Source organism: Pelmatolapia mariae, linkage group LG16_19 (assembly GCF_036321145.2).
Source record: "Pelmatolapia mariae isolate MD_Pm_ZW linkage group LG16_19, Pm_UMD_F_2, whole genome shotgun sequence".
Taxonomy (NCBI): domain Eukaryota; kingdom Metazoa; phylum Chordata; class Actinopteri; order Cichliformes; family Cichlidae; genus Pelmatolapia; species Pelmatolapia mariae.
This window is the reverse complement of record NC_086241.1, coordinates 27,433,201-27,452,762: the sequence shown is the minus strand read 5'-3', so window position 1 is coordinate 27,452,762 and position 19,562 is coordinate 27,433,201. Positions and strand designations below refer to the sequence as shown.

At 39.9% G+C, this 19,562-nt stretch overlaps 1 protein-coding gene across 1 annotated transcript in view; it reads left to right on the top strand.

Moving 5' to 3' along the window:
* Nucleotides 1–63: 63 nt before the first annotated feature.
* cryl1 (crystallin, lambda 1) overlaps nt 64–19,562 on the top strand; it is a 29,982-nt gene continuing 10,483 nt past the window's right edge. Inside the window, exons 1-6 of the mRNA XM_063498811.1 lie at nt 64–95; nt 856–963; nt 2,411–2,537; nt 8,124–8,285; nt 13,852–13,947; nt 14,424–14,522. Coding sequence (XP_063354881.1) covers nt 70–95; nt 856–963; nt 2,411–2,537; nt 8,124–8,285; nt 13,852–13,947; nt 14,424–14,522 — 618 coding nt within the window. The 5' untranslated portion in view covers nt 64–69. The remainder of the gene's footprint in view (nt 96–855; nt 964–2,410; nt 2,538–8,123; nt 8,286–13,851; nt 13,948–14,423; nt 14,523–19,562) is intronic.

Sequence of the window (19,562 nt, the reverse complement as noted above, 5' to 3'; positions counted from 1 at the left end):
GGGGGCGGCGCAACAGAAAGCTTGTAAGTTAAGTTTTAGCTGGTCTCATAACATCATAACGCTTCTGACATGAAGATTATTACTGTGATTGGCAGGTGAGCGAGATAACAATGTATTTTGCGTTGTAAAATGATGCAACCGTGCTAGCCCTGACCTATATTCATGAAGTTGAAACGAAAGTTGCTTTGTTGAATGAAAAACTGGTTGAAAGCTGTAGTTTGCAGTATCAGTGCATGTAATTTTATTTTGGTGACTGCATTGTGTGCATCATACTGTTGCTCATGACATAAACAGGACTGTTCTGAATGAACGCTTGTCTTGTGTTTTCAGTCAGAATGAATTTGTGAAGAATCCTGTTTATTACAGACACGTTATAAACCTCCACGACAGTGTGAAGGTTTATAGCTGTGTGATTTTAGAGGCTTTAAATTGAACCTGTCTTTTGAACCCTGTTCATTAAACATGGCAGTCCCTCTGAAGTGACCTCTCTTAAACTTGCAAAGCAAGCACTGAAACTCACAGTTCTTCACTTATGTTGCCATACGTTTTAGGGGGTAATCTTTGTGTGTTAACATTGCAAAAATATTCAAATGGATGGCAAAGGGATTGAGAAAACATTCACAGTGGATTTACACTTCACTTCTGGTTACATGTCAAAACATGAGAGGAAGACAGGAAAATGAAGCTGGTGTCAGCAAGCAGACAGGCACACTGTCAGCACTTTACTGCTGTGTGATTTTACTGGACTTTACTGAAAAACAACATTCAGCCCTTGCTTTGATTTTGTTTTTTAAGTCTGCTTATTGGGGTTTATGTTTTATGTCTGTTACCATGTGATTTTCTTCCCTGTTTTAGTGGGCTGATAGGCCGCTCCTGGGCTATGCTGTTTGTCAGTGGAGGCTACAATGTGAAGATCTATGACAACCAACCAGGACAATCTGCCAAGGCCATCACAGAGATCAAGTGAGTTCTACTGCTCAACTTAAAGACCTCATCTGGGTTACACAGACAAACTTCTTCAGTCTTAACTGCATTATTATACCTCTATAGTCAACAGAAATTTGTTTTTAACCCAGATGTAATTCTAAGTAAAAACAAAAAAGCACATATATATCATCAAAAATATATAAATATACATTACAGACGCTAAACTACTGTCTGGTGCCTGCAAAACCTAAAGGAAACATTGACACTAAGGGCTTCTCTGCCCTGATGAGTTAGAGACACCCTGTCTAAAATGTAACCTGTTCTTCCTTTCAGTGCTTACAGAGAAGACATATATGAATACCGCATGATCAGCAGTTGGCTCCTACTGTGAGCACACATGAATAAACACATGTTCACAGCCTGGCTATTAGTGGTTAAACATTACTGTGGAATGACGCTGAGTTTTTAATGAAAGTGCTGTAGAAAGTCAGTGCCTTTAAGCTATAAAAACCATAATACCTTAATCTCTATACCAGTATTTCATGAATGTAACTCTCCCTCTAAGTACATGCCACTGCCTATCACTCAGACCGCTGGAGACTTATTTGTTTATATGAACAGTAGAGGGTGTCATTGAATTAAATTTCAGGGGCCCTTTGTGAATGATTTCCTGCTGAACAAGCTAGACTGCTCTCTGTTGTGTGCCCTGTTGTCATAAACCGTCACTTAGTCTAAATTACTTTAATTTTTTTTCAAAGGAAGATATCTTCCTGACTAATGTGATACAGTGTTATGTAACTGCCACATGCTGTAACATATAAAGAGATGTTGAAGAAGCAGGTTGATAGGCTGGAGTAAGAGCAAAAAGGTGGTGGTATGTACTCCACACCCTAAAAGTGTCATCACTTTTACTGATAAGACAGCGTAACAGGATTTGCAGCAGACTACACGGTCTCCTTTGAAACCTGCACCTCATTTTAGGTTGTCAGACAGATCTATAAACCAGAATATTTATTGTTTTATTATTCTTTTCTGCATGAAAGGCCAGAGTAAAAAAACGTATGCCTTGTTAGAGAAATTTGCACAATACTCCAATACAATACATACTTTCATTCAGTGAGTCGGTGAAGTTGGTGACATAATCTACCCCCACTGAAACTGTGCTGAGTGTCTCAATCTTTGCTGCTGAGATGGAAATGTGTACAGAGCAGACACTTTAGAATCTCTAGCTTCTTTGTAGCAGCATCCATATTTGAAGCATTGTCTGCTTTGTGTTATATCAGAACCACTTCTTTTGGCTGATAATAACACACCTAACACATCTGTTCATTTCTTCCAAAGTCTTCATTCTACTACATTCTACTACTACTTATATAATAAGCCTGTGGTAATGATTCTTTTCAAATTGAAAATGTCATGATAGAGGGCAGTTTGTTCATGCATTGTGTGTGTGTGTGTGTTAACTGCAGTTTCTGTCCCTCAGGAAACAGCTGGTGGAGCTGGAGGAAGCCCACATGCTGCGAGGGGAGCTGTCTGCTGCGCAGCAACTTGCCCTTCTCAGCAGTTATGATGACCTGTCTCAGGCGCTGGATGGAGCCTTCTTTGTGCAGGTAACACAGACCGCTGACAGCACAAATACATGCTGTTATATCTTGTTGGCCTAAATCGTAAAACCAGTGGAAACAACATTGCTCTCTGGTGATTTCTTTATTTTTTTGTTAACCACTTGCTCCATCACACACGTACGGACATTTGTTTTGTGGATGTTGGCAGACTTTGATGAAACATGGGGCTTCTCTTCACTGTGGTGTGGGTCTTTTCAAAAGTATGTGGTGTGTGACTCAGTGGAAACACTGTAGTTTTTGTTCATTTATTGGTTCACGTAGTTTAAACAAAGCAGCATTAAAGGAATGGTTACTACACTCTCAGGTCAATATGTTCTGGCTTTGTTATTACACATTTACCCCCCAAGGAGGTGCAGCATAATTTCATTTGACATATTCCGTGACATTCTCACGTCACATTTTGAACTTAGACTAATATCCCTAATCCCTGTCGTACATAGGATTGTGATATCATATAGTAATATGGAGATGTTTTGCATAATAACACTTCAGTTCCTTCAGTTGCTTAACACGTAAATTCCAAACTTTTTTGTTTCTCTTCATTTACTAGTATAGCTTCATAATACTATGATATCAGTGGTCAGTACATTACTGGGCAAAAAACACATACATTTACTTGTCCTTATGGGTAAATGTGATTGCATTGTGATTTCAGAGTCACCTGAGATTTGTATACACCACATAAAAATAACTGCATCAACATAAGACACAAAGCACACACTGTATACGGACACCTTTACTCTTCTTCGTGGATCTTAAGGATGACTGTGGCCAGAACAGTTAGGCAACCTGTGTGTTGCTTGTGTTCAGAAGTTTGATGGATTGAGGAGTAAAATACAGTTTGGACCTGTTTTATGGGGGAACATTAGCACCATGTAGGTTTTAGTAGTTCAGTGGAGGAGTCAAATTCTCATATCACTCACAGTATTTGCCTTGCTCCATAAATAGTCCCTATAAATGCTTGCTAAGCTTGGTAATGCAGCTCCCAACATCTTACTAGAAATTGTTACTATCCTTCTAATTGTTCGTTTTTCTGCACCTCAGAAACATTTTAGAATCCACCTTAAAGGATAAAATGTCCTCAGAAAATATGTTCTGTGCTGTCTCTCACTACACAAGCAGTCAGTCCAAGAGTTGCATTTCAGTCTGCCAGCAAACATAACTCCAAGATACTTGTATTCAGTCAACTCTCCACTAAGAAAGGTGGGCAAGGATGATGGTAGATTTTGAAAGTGAGACTGGCTGGCCCTCTCTCAGCATGAAGAACACTGAGCCTCTATATAGAGGCACAGCTAGGAGGAGGAGAAGATGATGATTATGATGGTTGTTATGAGGTCAAGCTAGAGCTGGGTGATATAAGATTTTTTCATATCACGATATGTTTTTTTTTTTCATTTCAGGCGATAACGATATATATCACGATATAAGCCAAATAACTATATTTGTAAGATTTAAATGTGCCGTTGCTCACAAGTAAAATGTGAAATAATCTGCAGCTTGTTTTGATTTAAATATTTATTTCCCATAATAAGTTCAACAGGGTAGATGTACTTAAGGAACATGAGACTTCAGTTTCAGATAAATAAAGGCAAATATTGCAAACTACACAAAAGGCAGCCGCTAAAGCGTTTAAGTTTCAAAATAGAACAAACTAAACAGACTACTAAATTGTCAATTCCACTTAGAAACAAAATATTAATTCTAAAAATAAATCTTAGTTTGTTTTACAGAAGAACAGACAAAATTGACTAACTTTTGTCAATATCAAATAAACTGAGAACTAAAAGGAAATTCTCAATCTCTGCTTGTTGTATAGCTTAGCTTTTCAAACAGTTTTAACAGTTACTTTAGTCTGACAAAAGCCGAATGACGAATTAGCGCTTTCAGTCAGAGACTGAGCATGCACCGGTTTATTGTATTTCCAGACTTGCTTTCGGCACAATTTACAGTGCGCGCTACTCTGTTTTTTGTCAGACTTGAAATAGCCGAAATACCTTCACACTACGGAACTTCTATGGCCCTTCCGTTCGACAATCTCTCCGGCATTGGAACCATCATCGGTTTTTTTCTTCGGTAACCTTCGCTCAAGCTCTCGGTTGATTTTTCTCTAGTTGGCAAACTCATTTCCTCCATTACCCGGGCGGCCCGGCTGCAAAAACAAATACTCATGTGCGCCTTGGCACTTGTGCTGTACGTAACAAGTCACGTGACGTGACGCTGCGGCTGTGATTGGTTCGGCTCTGCGCTACTTAATTTGGATTGGCTGTTCTTTTTTTTTTTTTTTAAGAGGACAAGAGAGATTACGCCTATCGCAATATTTTAATTTTTCTATCGAGAAAAAGTTATTTCGCAATACATATCGTTATCGTTCTATCGCCCAGCTCTAGGTCATGCCCTCTGAGCAGCTACTGTCAGTCCATCAGTGTGTGAACTGATTCTAATGGCAGCATGCACATATACAGTACATGTCTGTCATAAAGGAGGTAAAACCGAGGTATAAATTTTTAACTCTAGGGATGATGAATATAATGAACCTGTCAAAAAATGAGTACTGAGATTTCACACTAGTTTCTCTCTTTATTCACGGTTCAGTAGCAAGGAATGTTTTAACGTTTGTTAAGCAACTCGTTTAACCTGATGGCTAAGTGGTTAGGGGACATATCACACACTCTTTCATGCTTTTAGCTACAAATTCATGGTTTGACACCAAGCTGGCTGTTTCTTTGCTGCGTGCCATTTCCCTGCGCTGCTAACTCACACTTTCTGTCTGTCACCAAAGGCAAAGTCATAGAAATATAATGGCTTAATATAATTGCAATAAAGGAATATGAACTGAGTAATATTGATTACTCATTTAAAAATAGCGCAGAATTAATCTGTTATTTATTACAGATTTAGTTGTTTACCTTGAATCAGAGCAGCTTTCTCAATGTGACCATAAGAATTTACTCATTTGGCCAAAGTAAAATGCTTTCTAAAAACCTTGAATATTTCAGAACTCATATGTTTTATAATCTGTTGAGTTTTCCTCTTTCGTTCTGCATTGTTTGTCTTCGTTGCGTCACCATGCTCACCTCAGCCAGTCGAGTCTGATGGCTATGCTCCCTGAGCCTTGCTGTCAAAAAGAGACTTTTGATTTGGTTTTTTTCTTTTTTTCATTTCTGTAAAAATGTGCTTGAAGGGAATTGTTGGGTTTCCTTGTTAAAATCTAAGACATCTACCTTACAGTGCAAAATGCTTCTAGATTCTTGCTGTTATTGCTATTATAAATTGTAAAGTGGAGCTTTCCTTTGACAAAAAAGTCAGATGGAGTTTGTTATAAGAAGTGTTGTCGTACTAATGAAAGCCGTTTCATTAAAAATCACTCATCTATGTCAAATTATAAAAGAGCACAAACATACAATCAACATTGGACAGTGTGCTTATCTAAACACAGTCACAGTCACTTAAAATACAGCATGAAGTCAACCTTTTATGCCAGAAAAATGCTCGCCAGCTAGAAACTGCTAAAGTAGACAATGGAGCTCTTCTTCACAGTAGATGTGATCAGAGTGCACAGAGGCAGGTAGAGTCAAATAAAATCAATACTCACTGCACTGAGTTCCTTCCAACAAGGAACAATTGTGGACTCGGGACAGGGAAATGCTACATAGAAATATGCAGAGTTTCCCGAGAGCACCGTTAGGTACATACTTCCTGATAGCATGACATCATCTGACCATCTGTAAGTTTCACTCTACTATTGATCTGGGAGAAGATGGGAATATTTACAGGAGGCTTTATTAGTCACTTGGCTACAGATCAGTAACTTGCCTAACTGTTTTCTGACGATTAGTGTAAGGCTTGGTGGGACAGTGGGAGCAGACGTGAAGGGCGCTTAAGCACTTAAGCTGTCCAGATTTCTTTATATGTCCCTTTCATGCACAGAAATAGGTTAGTGTGGCTTGTTTACAATGAAGTTTGGCCAGAACTGAAGAAAACTTGAGCTTTGAGAAAGATGCAAAACTGGAGACAAATGATAATGGGAATAGTCCAACTTACAGATGACTAGAAAGAACTACTTTTGGCTGCTCCCTTATTCCCAAAGGTTTCGTCAGAGGAGGTAGTTCTTCATGTTTGATTTAGCAGATTTTTACACCAGATGCTATTCCTGACACAACGCCACAGGGATTTGTGTCTCTGTCAGGGGTCATACTGGAGGTCTTTTCCACATCAGGAAATGCCAAGTATTCACTTATTGGTGTTTCTTATTAGTATAAGTTAACATTTACACACATGAGCTTTAAAATCATATATCTTCCAATCTTCCCCATCCTTTATGTCATTCATAGCCAGAAAGACCAAGAGCCTAAAGGGCATGGACTGGTTTGGCAGTTTCTGGGTCCAAACCAGGGAAGGCTTGGTTCTGTCTAGAAGAGAGCTGACAAACATAAAAATGATCAAGTAGACATCTTATAACTGTACTTTTTTTGTGAGACTGAGTTTGTGATCTCATGTTACGTTGGCAGCAATACTCAAACAACACAGCTACAGTAAACAGGGTTTATCCAATTACCAAACAATCCAGTCCAACTGCTGGCAGTGTGTAAAAAGACAAGGAAGTTATGGGGCCTCCTGGTGACAGTTGAAAACAAAACAAAAAAAACAACACATTTCTGTTTACATCAGTTTAGCTTAGATGGAATAAGTAAACAGTGTTAGATTCCTGCGAATCAGCATCCCAGTGAGCCTGTCATGACCATCCGTTCTATTTAAGGAAACTGAGGTTTGAGGCCTGTGCTGTTCCTAGGACTCCACTCTTTTGTTAAAAGACTCTGATGTTGTGCCTGGAATCTGCTGGGGCCACTCTTTCAGTTTTGGGGTTACACCTCCCAACTCCTATTGCCACTGGGACCACTTTGGACTTTAACAATTAAACTAAACCAAAAAACAAACTAAAAAAAACAAAAATTGTCATTAGAATTAGAGTAGATTAGGTTATTGCTTGTGTTTTAGCACAAATCCTTTTAGCAGAGCCTTTCATTATAATGCGTATATGTGAGGTATACTGAGATTGTTCAGCCAGTTTTTGCAGTTTTGCGTCCAGGATGAGAAAGATTGCAAATGAAGAGTACCGGTTTTGGCAGTCACACCTTTTCATCACTGTGAAGTGACGTTAAGCAGGTAGTTTAAGAGCCAAACTGGTTTAATTTCAGTGTTTAAGATGTTAACTGCATGACTTTTAACACATTTCCCTGAGTACATTCCCCAAAGCTGTGGACAGTTTTAGATTCAAGTTTAACACTAAGAAACAAATATTAAATGTTTTTTTATTGTTATGATGGTTTTGTCTTTGCTATTGTCAAAGAAAGGTTGACATCAGAAAGTACAGAGTCAAAGCAACCGTTCATCCAAATTATAGAAAATAATAGCTGTAATAAATAATTTCATTGTTGCTATGACTACATGTTCCATATTCAGTGGGATGCTTCACTGACTTTGGGTTGAGATAATGTTTACTTATAGCATTATAGAAAATAATATTTGGCTTCCACACCTTACCTGCGTTTATGTATTTTTTTGTTTTCCCAGGAATGTGTATTTGAGCAGCTGGAGGTAAAGCAAAGCGTCTTCCATGACATGGAGCGTTTTGTGGGAAAAGACGTCATCCTGAGCAGCTCCACGTCCTGCCTAGTGCCCAGCAAAGTCTTTTCTAAAGTCCAGAATAGGAGTCGCTGCCTCGTCTCTCATCCGGTTAGTACTTCATATGCTCAGGCATTTCCAGGTACTGTGGTGTAAACTGTACACAGTGTGTTAACCTGCACGCCAGCTCATAATTCATCATCAGTCATCTACAGCCAGGTCTGTAAGTTTCCTCACAGTGATATGGTGCGCAAACTCAGTGAGCTTGAAATGAAGCAATTAAAATGCGGTTAAGGTGTTGATTTTGACAAAAAAAATTGCATTAATCATTAAGAATTACATACTTATTTTGTAATCCCTCCATTTTTACAGGCTCAAAAGTAATTGAGTGTGTAAATCATGAGCCCATTCATTGCCACGTGACTTGTTTTATGATTATGTTATGACAAATTAAGGAGATAAAAGGAATAGAGTTGAGTCCAATTGTTGAATGAGTATGTGGTTGATGCTCAGTGGTGCGCTCAGTAAGGAGTCCAAAGACATGTTGATGCAAGTGAAGGAGGCCATCATTAAGCTAATAATCCCACTTCTCAGAGAAAAAGAAAAAGCTTTAGGAGTGGTAAAAAAAACAATCTTAAACATTTTAAAAAAGAAGAAATCCTCTGACCAGCTCTGTAAAACAAAAGGCCTGAAAGACCATGGAAAAAAACTCAAGGGGATGATGACAGAATTTTTTCCATGATTAAGAAAAAGACTATCACACAACTAGCTAAGGCAAGAAAAAATCTCAAGGACGTAGGTGTATCTTTGTCAAAATCAAGAGAGGCCTTCATGAATGTAAATACAGTAGATTTACAGCAAGAGATAATGAAAAACCACTGGTTACGCTCAAGAAGACCACTTTAAACTTTGCCTAATAGTCTCTAATAAAGCGAGACTAGTTCTAGAAAAAGATTATTTGAACCGATAAAACCAAGATTAACTAGTAGAAGAACAAAGGGAAGTGCATGAGGAAGGGAAGGCACAAATCATGATCCACACCATACCACATGATCTGGCAGGCATGGTGAAGGCCTGTGAATGCAAGCTACCGATTATTTCACAGTGGAACAAGTTAAATTTCAATAAAGCTAAACAAAGAGATCTAGTTCGGTTGAATATCAGATTGGCAAAATCCAATTCACAAAGGATCACTCTGCATTTCTGATGAAACAGAGAAACTGAACAAACTTAATTACAAGTGGAGATGTAGCACAATACAGGATTTTTCAGCAATAATCAACACTTTGAATGATCAATGCCAAATATGTATATAAGATCAGTTTTGTAAATTCAGATTTAAAATGGCACAAAATCACAACAACAGTCACATCAATACACTTTGAAAACCCCAACAATAAGGCAACCCTATTGAGCAAGCACCTGGCGACAGTGGGAAGGAAAAACACCCTTTTAACAGAAAACAACCTCATGCAGAACCAGGCTCAGGGAGGAAGGCACACTATAGAAGAAAGCCAGGTGAGCTGACAGCCATGAACTACATGAACCACACAGGGTCAAGTGTGTGTTGACTGTCTGATAAATAGATTACCTTCACAGCGGTCAGGGTCATGACAGAAAAGAGGGAGAAGTTTGCGAACGAGGTTCGATTACTGAAGAGAAGCAGGAAAATGATGAGAGTTTGAGACAGAGAAAAAACCCTTCTGAACTGGGAAATGGAGGGATTTCATTGTGAAAAATGTGTGTTATGGTTATGAAAGTATTTTTATTAGCCTTCTGACGTCTGACTTGTGATTGGTGACGAGGCTAACTCTGATTCTATGTTTGGGAGAAAAACAAGAAGAACTTTCTTGTGGGAAAAAAGAAAATAGTTTTTTTTATGTGTGTCAGTTAAAATTATTTAGTTTGTTTCCTGATTGCCAAGAGAATAAGTTGGAGAACAATAATAAAAAAAAAAACATACTTTCACAACAAAGGCTTGGGATCAGGATAATTACCAGTGACGAGTTAGACCTCACAGTTTTGAAATCCCTTCACCTAAAGCTGAAAGTCTAGACTTCAGTCATACCTTCTTGTGCTCCCATACTGAGGCAGATTTATGAGTTTCCATTGAATTACTAATGGATCTGGTTATATTTACAGGCTATAAGATAAGATAAGATAAGATAACCTTTATTAGTCCCACACGTGGGAAATTTGTTTATCCCAACCACAATCAATCAATCAATCAATCAAAGTAAATGCATCACAACAGATTTCGCTTACAGTATACTATGAATAGCCAAACACATTAATGGGTCAGAACAGCTGAGCACTTTTGTTTATACAAAACATTGCACAAAGATTACATTAGACTTACATTTAGTTTATCCATGCAGAGTGTTTCTGTTTAGACTTGACCGTACTCCACAACATACTAGTGACATCTGTTTACAAAAACATTGAATGCTTTTGTTATGAGCATATGCCAAATTTTTCTAAGAATGTTTTGAATTTTTAAAATTCTTGATAGAATGTTACACATTAGTTTCTGTATGTTACAATGCACACCACACTTGTAAGTAGTTGTAAGGCTTTTTGTCAATTTTCAACCAATAAGTCATTGAGTTGACCTTGAAGAGCTTGGTGGATGAAAGCCACATTTCAATGAATTGTTAACCCCACTCTAAATCCCAACAAAGTTTTCAGAATACATTCAAAACCTTTCAAGCTGTCATGTGCACAGACAGAATGACACACACAAACACTACCAAAAACATAACCTAACTGATGGAGGTAAACATGGTTCACCTGAACTCATGAGCCACATGGACTTGTTTATAATTTTTATCTTCTAGCTGTTTCTCTCCCTGCGTTTCTTCTGCTTGCTCATGTGCTGTGGCAATGATGTTTTGAGGATATCAGTAAATCAAGCATGTATATCATGAGCTTTTCTAAATCATCAGTGGTGGAACTGTATCACTGTAAATGGAGGGACTGCCCTTTGGGAATATTGGTGTTAATTTGGTGTAGACTATTGGCTTCAGTGTATAAAAAGCCTGTTGTGATCATGGGGCAGTATAAACAGTGTTCTTTTTGTCTCTCTAGATTGGAAAATATGAAAGCTGATCGTTTTGGGGTTGCTTTGAGCCAAACAAAAGTAAAGGATTTAGAAAATTTCTGTAAAGATGAGTGGTCCAAAATCCCTCTTGAGATGTGTGCAAACCTGGTGACCAACCACACGAAACCTCTTACCACTGTACTCGCTAAGGGCTGGCTAGTTCTAAGTCATGTTTTGCTTGGGGATCAAATTGTTATTTCACTCAATGACATTCAAATAAATTTAAAATTTTTGTGTAAATTGAGCATTAAAAACAAACATAAAAATTAGAGATTGTTCAGTTTGCTATACGTGAGTAAACATGATATGCCCGTCTTTAGACTAACCTTTGAATGCTACAGGTTTTGCTGTTGGAAAGTGGCGAGGTAGCTGCTTTTTAAATAACTTGTTATCATTGCTTAAAACAAGCTGGTGGTAAATGGAAGCAGCCAAACACATAGACTTTCTAGATATTTAAACGATGCAAACAGGTGGTTTGATGAAGGACTTCTGTTTCTGTAAATGTCAATTTGCTTCACAGGTGGTGGAAGCTGGTGGAAACACCACCACTGGTGTAAACGGGCCAGGTCAGGAGCTGTATAATCAGTAGTTTACCACCGTGCTTAATTTCTGTCTCAATAAACATTTTGCTGTCCTTAATGTGTCTAATCATTATCATCATTTTAGATTGTCAGTCTTAAAGTTGTAATGAGGATAGCGTACACTGTAGTATGCTAACACCGTATCGAAGTGCTCTGTCATGCACTGAGATGATACTTTCACTGTTGAAGGACGATGATGAGGCAAAAGAAAGGCAAAGTAGTATTACCTTAGAGGGGTTTACCTCTGACAAACATCTGGCAGACAGTCTTAACAGTTTTTACCTTCGTTTTGAGAACTATGACTGTTCTAGGCAGACCAGCACACTGAGGGAAAAAACTATCACTCCCCCATCAATTTGTATTGATGAGAGGGGGGTAGCTAATCTTTTTAGACACACTAAAAGCAAGAGTCCTGGACCTGACAACATCTGTGGACAGGTACTGAGAACTTGTGCTGATCAGCTGAGTGGGATTTTTCACCATATCTTCTCACTTTCTTTAGAGCTACAGACAGTACCTAAGATTTGGAAACATGCTGTCATTGTTCCTGTTGCTAAGGGCAGCTCTCCTAAGGTACTGAATGATTTTTGGCCTGTGGCTCTGACTTCTTTAGTGATGAAGTCATTTGAGAAGATAATTAAGAAGGAGATTTTAATGCATGTTGAACACCATCTTGACCCCTTCCAGTTCGCCTATAGAGCAGGGAGAGGTGTGGAGGATGCTGTTGTCACACTCCTGCATCTCTTGTATAAGCATCTTGAGACCCCCCACACCCATGCAAGATTATTATTTGCTGACTTTTCATCTGCATTTAATACAATTCAACCCTTCTTACTTGCTGACAGGCTTTACAATCATTTTAAGCTTGACACTAATCTGGTCGGCTGGGTGACAGACTTTCTGACTAATAGGTCACAATGCGTGAGGGTGAATCATGTATTTTCTGATGTGCTCTCCTCCTCTACTGGATCACCCCAGGGTTGTTGCCTCTCTCCCCTTCTGTCCATTCTGTACACAAATGAGTGTCGCAGCAATTTCACGAACAGACATATCCTGAAGTTTGCTGACGACACAGTAATCGTCAGTCTTCTAGTGGGGGACGAGTCAGGCCATGGACAGGTTGTAGATGATTTTGTGAATTGGTGTGATGAGTCCTTCCTTTCACTTAATGTGACAAAAACTAAAGACATGATAATTGATTTTAGGAAGTCCTCTTATAGCTCATCACCCACTATCATTAAAACTGCCGATATTGGGATAGTTGAGAGTTATAAATAATTAGGTGTGGTACTTGACCATAAACTGTGTTTTGAATCTCATGTTGATGCCACTACTAAAAAAGTTCAACAAAGACTGTTCTTTTTAAGGAAAATGAGATCTTTTAATGTCTCATCTGAGATGTTGTCCTTGTTTTATAGAAGTTTTATTGAATCTGTGTTGTCTTTTTGTATCGCTGCCTGGTTTGGTAACCTGACGGTGAAGAATAAGAATCGGTTGGGACTTCTGGTAAAAACTGCTAGCAAAATTTCAGGGCGCTGGCAAGATGGACTTTTGGCCATCTACAATAGAAATGTGCTTAGAAAGGCTCATTCTATTATTAATTGTTTGAACCATCCACTTCACAGTGAGTTTGAGTTGTTGCCTTCCGGCCGCCGTTTTAGAGTACCTCCGAGGAGGACTAAAAGACTCCAGGTCTCTTTTATCCCTACTGCATCTTGTCTCCTTAATGGCAAATAACTGTCCTTGAACTTTCTATCATTATTATTGTCATTATTATTTATAGTATTGTTCTGTTTATTTTTATCCTGCTGCTAAACTAATTTCCCCTTGTGGGACAATAAAGAAATTGACTGATTGATTGATAAAAAAATCAACAATTGATAGTCCAGCTTTGTTTTGTTAGTACTGCTTTCCTGAGGAAGTGTTACTTAAGAACAGATCCTACATATCAGTGAAGTAAACACGACATAATATGTGTTTGTTTTGCTCTCCCCAGGTAAACCCACCCTACTATGTAAAACTGGTGGAGCTGGTACCTCACCCAGAGACAGCGGCAGCCGTTATGGACACCACCCATGCTCTGATGACCAAGGTACAAATCTTACGCAAAAGATTACGTATTCCTGGGCCCTGTTATGCCCGAACTTGTTGGACAGATTTCAAAAGAAATCAGAATAACCAGTGGATTAAGAGCACGAGGAAGCCAAACCCCATGCTATGATTAGGAGACCAATACTGCTGTCATACTATGTATTAAGTGCTGGTGATAAGCCTAGCTCCTAGCTTTCTTTTCACATTAGTTTGGTGTTGTTCTGGCCATTTTCAGTATTTGACAGTGTGTCACAGTCTTGAGTACAGCTGCTACACCACAAATCTTAACAAACAGTTTAATGTGAATGATTACGTACTTTATTCCAAGCAAGTCTCAACAAGCTTGTTTTCTTAACATGAACAACCAGTGGCTTCCTGCAACTACTAAGCTTCATGAATGAAGCTGTAATATTCATAATTGACTTGTAGGATCTTTTGCTGTGCTTGGCTTGACTTAACTGATTTCTCCTGACGCAGGTTGGCCAGGCACCTGTCCTTCTGAAAAAAGAGATCGATGGCTTTGCCCTAAACAGAGTTCAAGCCGCCATTATTGCAGAGTCATGGAGACTAGTTCAGGTTAGTGTTTGACTGTTTTCTGGGCATCTGGGTGGGGAGTTGTGTTGAGGAGCCAGTTTTTCAAAGCAGCTGTTACCTGGCAAAGAATTTGACCTCCAGGTGAATACCAACTTCAAGCAAGGTTAGTCATGAATATGCTTTCATAACCTTTGTGTTGCAAGAAAATGGTCATAAATATATGACACTAACTGAATCTCCAACAAAAAAAACCCACATTGCTTTACTGCTGCATTGCTAAAGCTGACTTCTAGGTCATAATGACGAGTGTTTTTACTTGTTTTTACCTCTGGACAAGAGCGCCTCAGTCTCAGTCAGGTTTCATGTGGCTGCTGATGGTTTTGTAATAGAGGCAGGAAAGAGGAAGCCCTTGTCAGCTCACCTCTTCTATTATGTCCACAGTCTCCCTCTAAAAAGGAGCACAATGAGACTAAATGAGCTTTAGCCTCTGATGACAGGCACTATTACGTGATCACTCACTGAGGAAAAAGCTTGAATGATAATGAGAGCGATGGGAATGGTGACAATCGCGGCTGATGGAATGTTAACTTGAGACGTATACTGTGTTACCCGAACTGAATTCCCATGAAGAGTTTGATGTTGGCTTCAAATATAGAACCACAGACATCAGAAGCACCTTAAATGACCCCCTCCATTAAATAATGCAACATCAGATGCTTCCACATAGTTCTGAACTTTCACACATCTTCCACGATTGTCTGTGTTCCAAGTTTCTCGCTTTTGTTTTTTATGTCAGTGTTATGACAAGGACTGAATCTGTACTTAGATTTATATAGTGCCTTTCCAGTCTTACTCAAAGCACTTCATTCTTTGCACTTCAACTACTTTTATCTTCCTCGCTTTCAAGGCCAAGTTAGAATTACCAGTCAACCTAACATGTATGTCGTTAGACTGTTGGAGGAAATCAGAGTACCTGACAGAAGCCCACGCAGCCACAGTAATGATGACAGGGGGGTGCTAACCACTACACCACCATGCCACCCATGGCTGAAGTGACAAAATAAAACTACATTTCCCAGGGTAGATGATTTAGGTTTAAAGGCCAGTTAGATATCTACATAAAAACTGTTTTCTAGTAAAGTAAAAGCAGCTGAAACAGGCGAGCATTAGCTAGAAAACGATGATGTCAGACAGTGTTTGAGCTGAGGAACTTAAAAAGATGCACATCAGTCATCTTGTGTTAGATCCATTAATGCAACTAAATTCAATTCAGGCTTTCACTCAAAGTGATACATGAATGACATTAGAACCGACTTCCTAAGATAGCTGTTGGGACATGTTAAGCTGTCATCAATGGAAACCGGTGGAAATTAACCGCCGCTCTGCTTTGTTGCTCACAGACCTGTTCCTGACAGGTGAGTGGGCAGCATTAGCATAGATTTAAAGCTACAAACCCATTAGGAGATAATACCAGGAGATATGGCAGTAGTTACTCAACTGGTTGCAACTAAAATAAAAATGAGTTGCCATACAGCTGAAATGGGTAAAAGGAAACTGGATAATCACATTTTGCTTTATAATAGCAGGGGACTGGATGGATTATTAAAAAGTTGGCTCAGAAAGAGCAGAAATCTATTTTAAGTTGCTTGCGTGACTTTGCACATGATTCAGATTTGTACACTTGAGAAAGACGTCTCTATGGCATTAATGAAGGATACATGCATTAGGAGAAATGTCTTCTTTAGTAAATTAGTAGGACTGATCTGTCTTGTGCATTTGTGTGCTCGAAAAACATCAGTTGATTGCACAGTTTACTGGTAATGTAGATGAAAAAGTGTGTGCTTGTTTCTTTTGAGTCTGCACGAAATTGGTTTCGTTTTATGTTGTTGCCAGATACTACCAGTTATTTGAATGGGTACACTAATAGTCTGTGCAAGACTGAATTGATTGATTGATTGATTGATTGATTGATTGATTGATTGATTGATTGATTGATTGATTGATTGCCTTATTTGTCGCTTGCAGTTGACCTGCAGCAAAATTGGACCTTTCCGACCATACATACAATACACAAACATCACATTGGGGAGACAGGTCAGAACAGGCAGCATAAAGAAAACAATGAAATGTATAACACAAAAGGGCAGTCGAGAAGGAAAAAGAAACTGTATTCGGGACGCCGCAACTCTGCGCATCCAAAGCTGATCCGCCATCTGCATCGGATGGGAGGTGTTGGATTCGTGGAGGGGGGGTGTGAGTGTGTATCTGTGTCAGTGTACATGTGTGCGTGCGTGTGAGGATGTGTGTCCTGTGTGCAGCCTTCAGAAAGTGTCCTTTTGCCCAATTAAGCGAATATCAACAGTCCGCAGCCTACGCAGATGGCCTTGAGGAATCTGGTCGAGAGAGTCAGGGTAGAATTTTTTGTTGTTCTTGTCAGCATCGGCCTGCAAGCATCCAGCTGGCGCCATCTGGAGGGGGGGAGCAGGTCTCAATGTCCATTACTGGTCCGGAGGTGTATCAATTTCCCGTTGAAGAGCCGTGAGCTTCTCCAAGACCTTTCACATATTGCTTCCATAGGAACAGTCTGAGTACTCACAGCCCTCCCCATCGCTTCAATCATAGCCTTGTGGGGTTTTGAAAAGCTCTAACCGCTTTCTTCAATTTCCAATATGCTAGGGCTATGCCAGCTCCGATCAGCAAGAACCTCGTTCTCACGGTTCAGAATAGGTAGATGTCTTAAATGTCCTCAATAAACAGTCCCGCCAGGCACACGACGTGCCACTTCTGCCACCATCCATCATGTATCTGGCAGGAAATGTCCCTCCAGGACACTTGGGCTCTTCCAAACCCAGGCTCCTCATCGAGCAGAGAGTGTCAATTGCATTAAGAGACCAGTTGATCAAATCTGTAATTCTTCTTTAGGTTTTAGAGAACAAGAACGACACTGAGAGGCTCTCTGAGGGTTAGAGTTAGACGAGACTCGACAAGGACATCGAAGCTGGTCAGGGGTGTAAAAACCAACTTTGTTGTTTCCATAGTAAAAATAAAAATATTGAAGCAGCAGAATCACCAGAGTCGAATAATGATTTGGTGTTGTGGACCAGAGGAATGCGAACAAGCAGTAACAACAGGCTGGCCCACTGCATACTCAGGGTAGCTGTTCCATCTGTACGGTGTGTGCACAGCATTGGTGTAATTTTCCATTTTAGTAACAAATTACATAAAAGCACCTAAAGGTATTGTATCAGTGAGCAGACGTATATGTGACATTTGTTCATATGTGTATACAAGTCATTGTTGCACATACACTAAAGGTGTGAAGTGAAGGATCCCAATTAATAATTTACATCACAATCAAAAAAATAATCAGATAACCGCTTGGTAAATTTGCCTTGTTTATAGAACAAGTATCAGTATGTTGAAATCCCAGCTATAGCTAATCTCACAGAGCAGATTTTTAGATCCCATGTTTTGAGCTTTGTGCTATTACATTGATTTGGCAATGAATTTGTCAGCAATTTATGCTGTTGTTGTAAATGCAGGTTTATTTTAATACTAAGCAGATAAACAACTAAAATGACAGCTCCTATATATTTTATCTATGTTTATTTGTCATTTTTGAGGTTTTACATATCAGGAAGAGAAGCAGGCTTCATGATTTGCCTCACAACAGAGCTCGTTGTTTGTCACAGCTTTAGACTTTAAGAAGCTCTTAAGTGTTTGGATTGTTTTTCTTGCTTTGACGGTAGCTTTTTGGTTCAGCAATGATCCAAGAGGGCCTGCAGGCAGGTAAAAACCCTTGATTGTTCAGTCATTTTTAAGCCCAAAACCGTGACACTCCCTGCTGAGAATAACGTACCAGTTCTCAGAATAAAAACCTACAAGTCATACTTCCACGAAATGCAGCAGAAGCCACTCTTGTGCCTCTGTGCCAGCTGTATTGCAACATCTGTACACGAAGCATGTGAAATTCATAATTTTACACAGAACTGTGGCAGCTCAGACTTGTATCTAAATGATATTCTTTACTGTGTGCACATCACCACCGTGTGAGAGGCGAATTCCCCACCTCCCCACCCCAAGGGCACCCTTAGACCTTAGCTGACAAAGATGCCACACTGCTGTTAAAGGTGTTGCTCTATGGAGGCCTATCTCTCGGCTCACTCCCGGTGGCTGCTTGTCAGGGGCTGGCGCCTGTGGCTCGGTCGGGCCTTTTCGGGGGGTGGGGTGCCCTCGGCCTCTGGGCCTGGGGCTCGGTCCACTCTGGCACAGCTGGATGCCGGCGGAGCTCACGGGCACGTCACTGCAACCCCCTCTGGCTTCTGCTCCGCGGCTGCTGGGTGACCCCTCATCTGGGGCTCTCCTCACCTCTTTCTGGGAGAGTGGCACGGTTGCCCCTCCGTTGGTTTTCCTTGGTCTCTTTCGCTCTGAAGGTCTCTGGATGTCTGGAGCCTGGATCTCCTCCATACCCGCTTCATGCCCTGGAGGACAGGGCTATGGCCCCCCACACCCTCTAGCAGATCGTTACATGAAGGAACCTTTTGAATACAAGCGCGCTCATGCTCACAGGTTTACACACGGGTGCTCACACACACAAACTACACCCTTTTTGGCTGCTACCTCAGAGCACACAGCGCGCTGTCGATCTTACATGCTGCACAATTATATCCAATATTTAGTATTTAATGTTATATTCACCTAGATTATTGCAGTGATGTTGTTTATTATATTGCTCTCTTTTTTTGCTTGTTTTCTCTTTTTTCTTTCTCAACAGGTGATCCAGGTGATTGATATATATATATATATTTTTTGTCCCCCCACCTCTTTTTTGTTTTTTGCCCTTTATCACCGTTCCTCTTCCCTGCTGTTTTTCTTTCCCTCCCTCTCTTTCTTTCTCCCTTCCCCCAGTCATGTCTGTCCCGTGTGTAACAACTGAAAATAAAATAAAATAAACAATAAAAACAAAGGTCACTCAAATGTACCGATACGGCAAGGCCGGGATGGTCCACTTGGTAAAGTAAATCTGTTGGGCATCTTTCTTGGCCTTTAAACAATAATTCTGATGGCAAAAGAACCAAACGG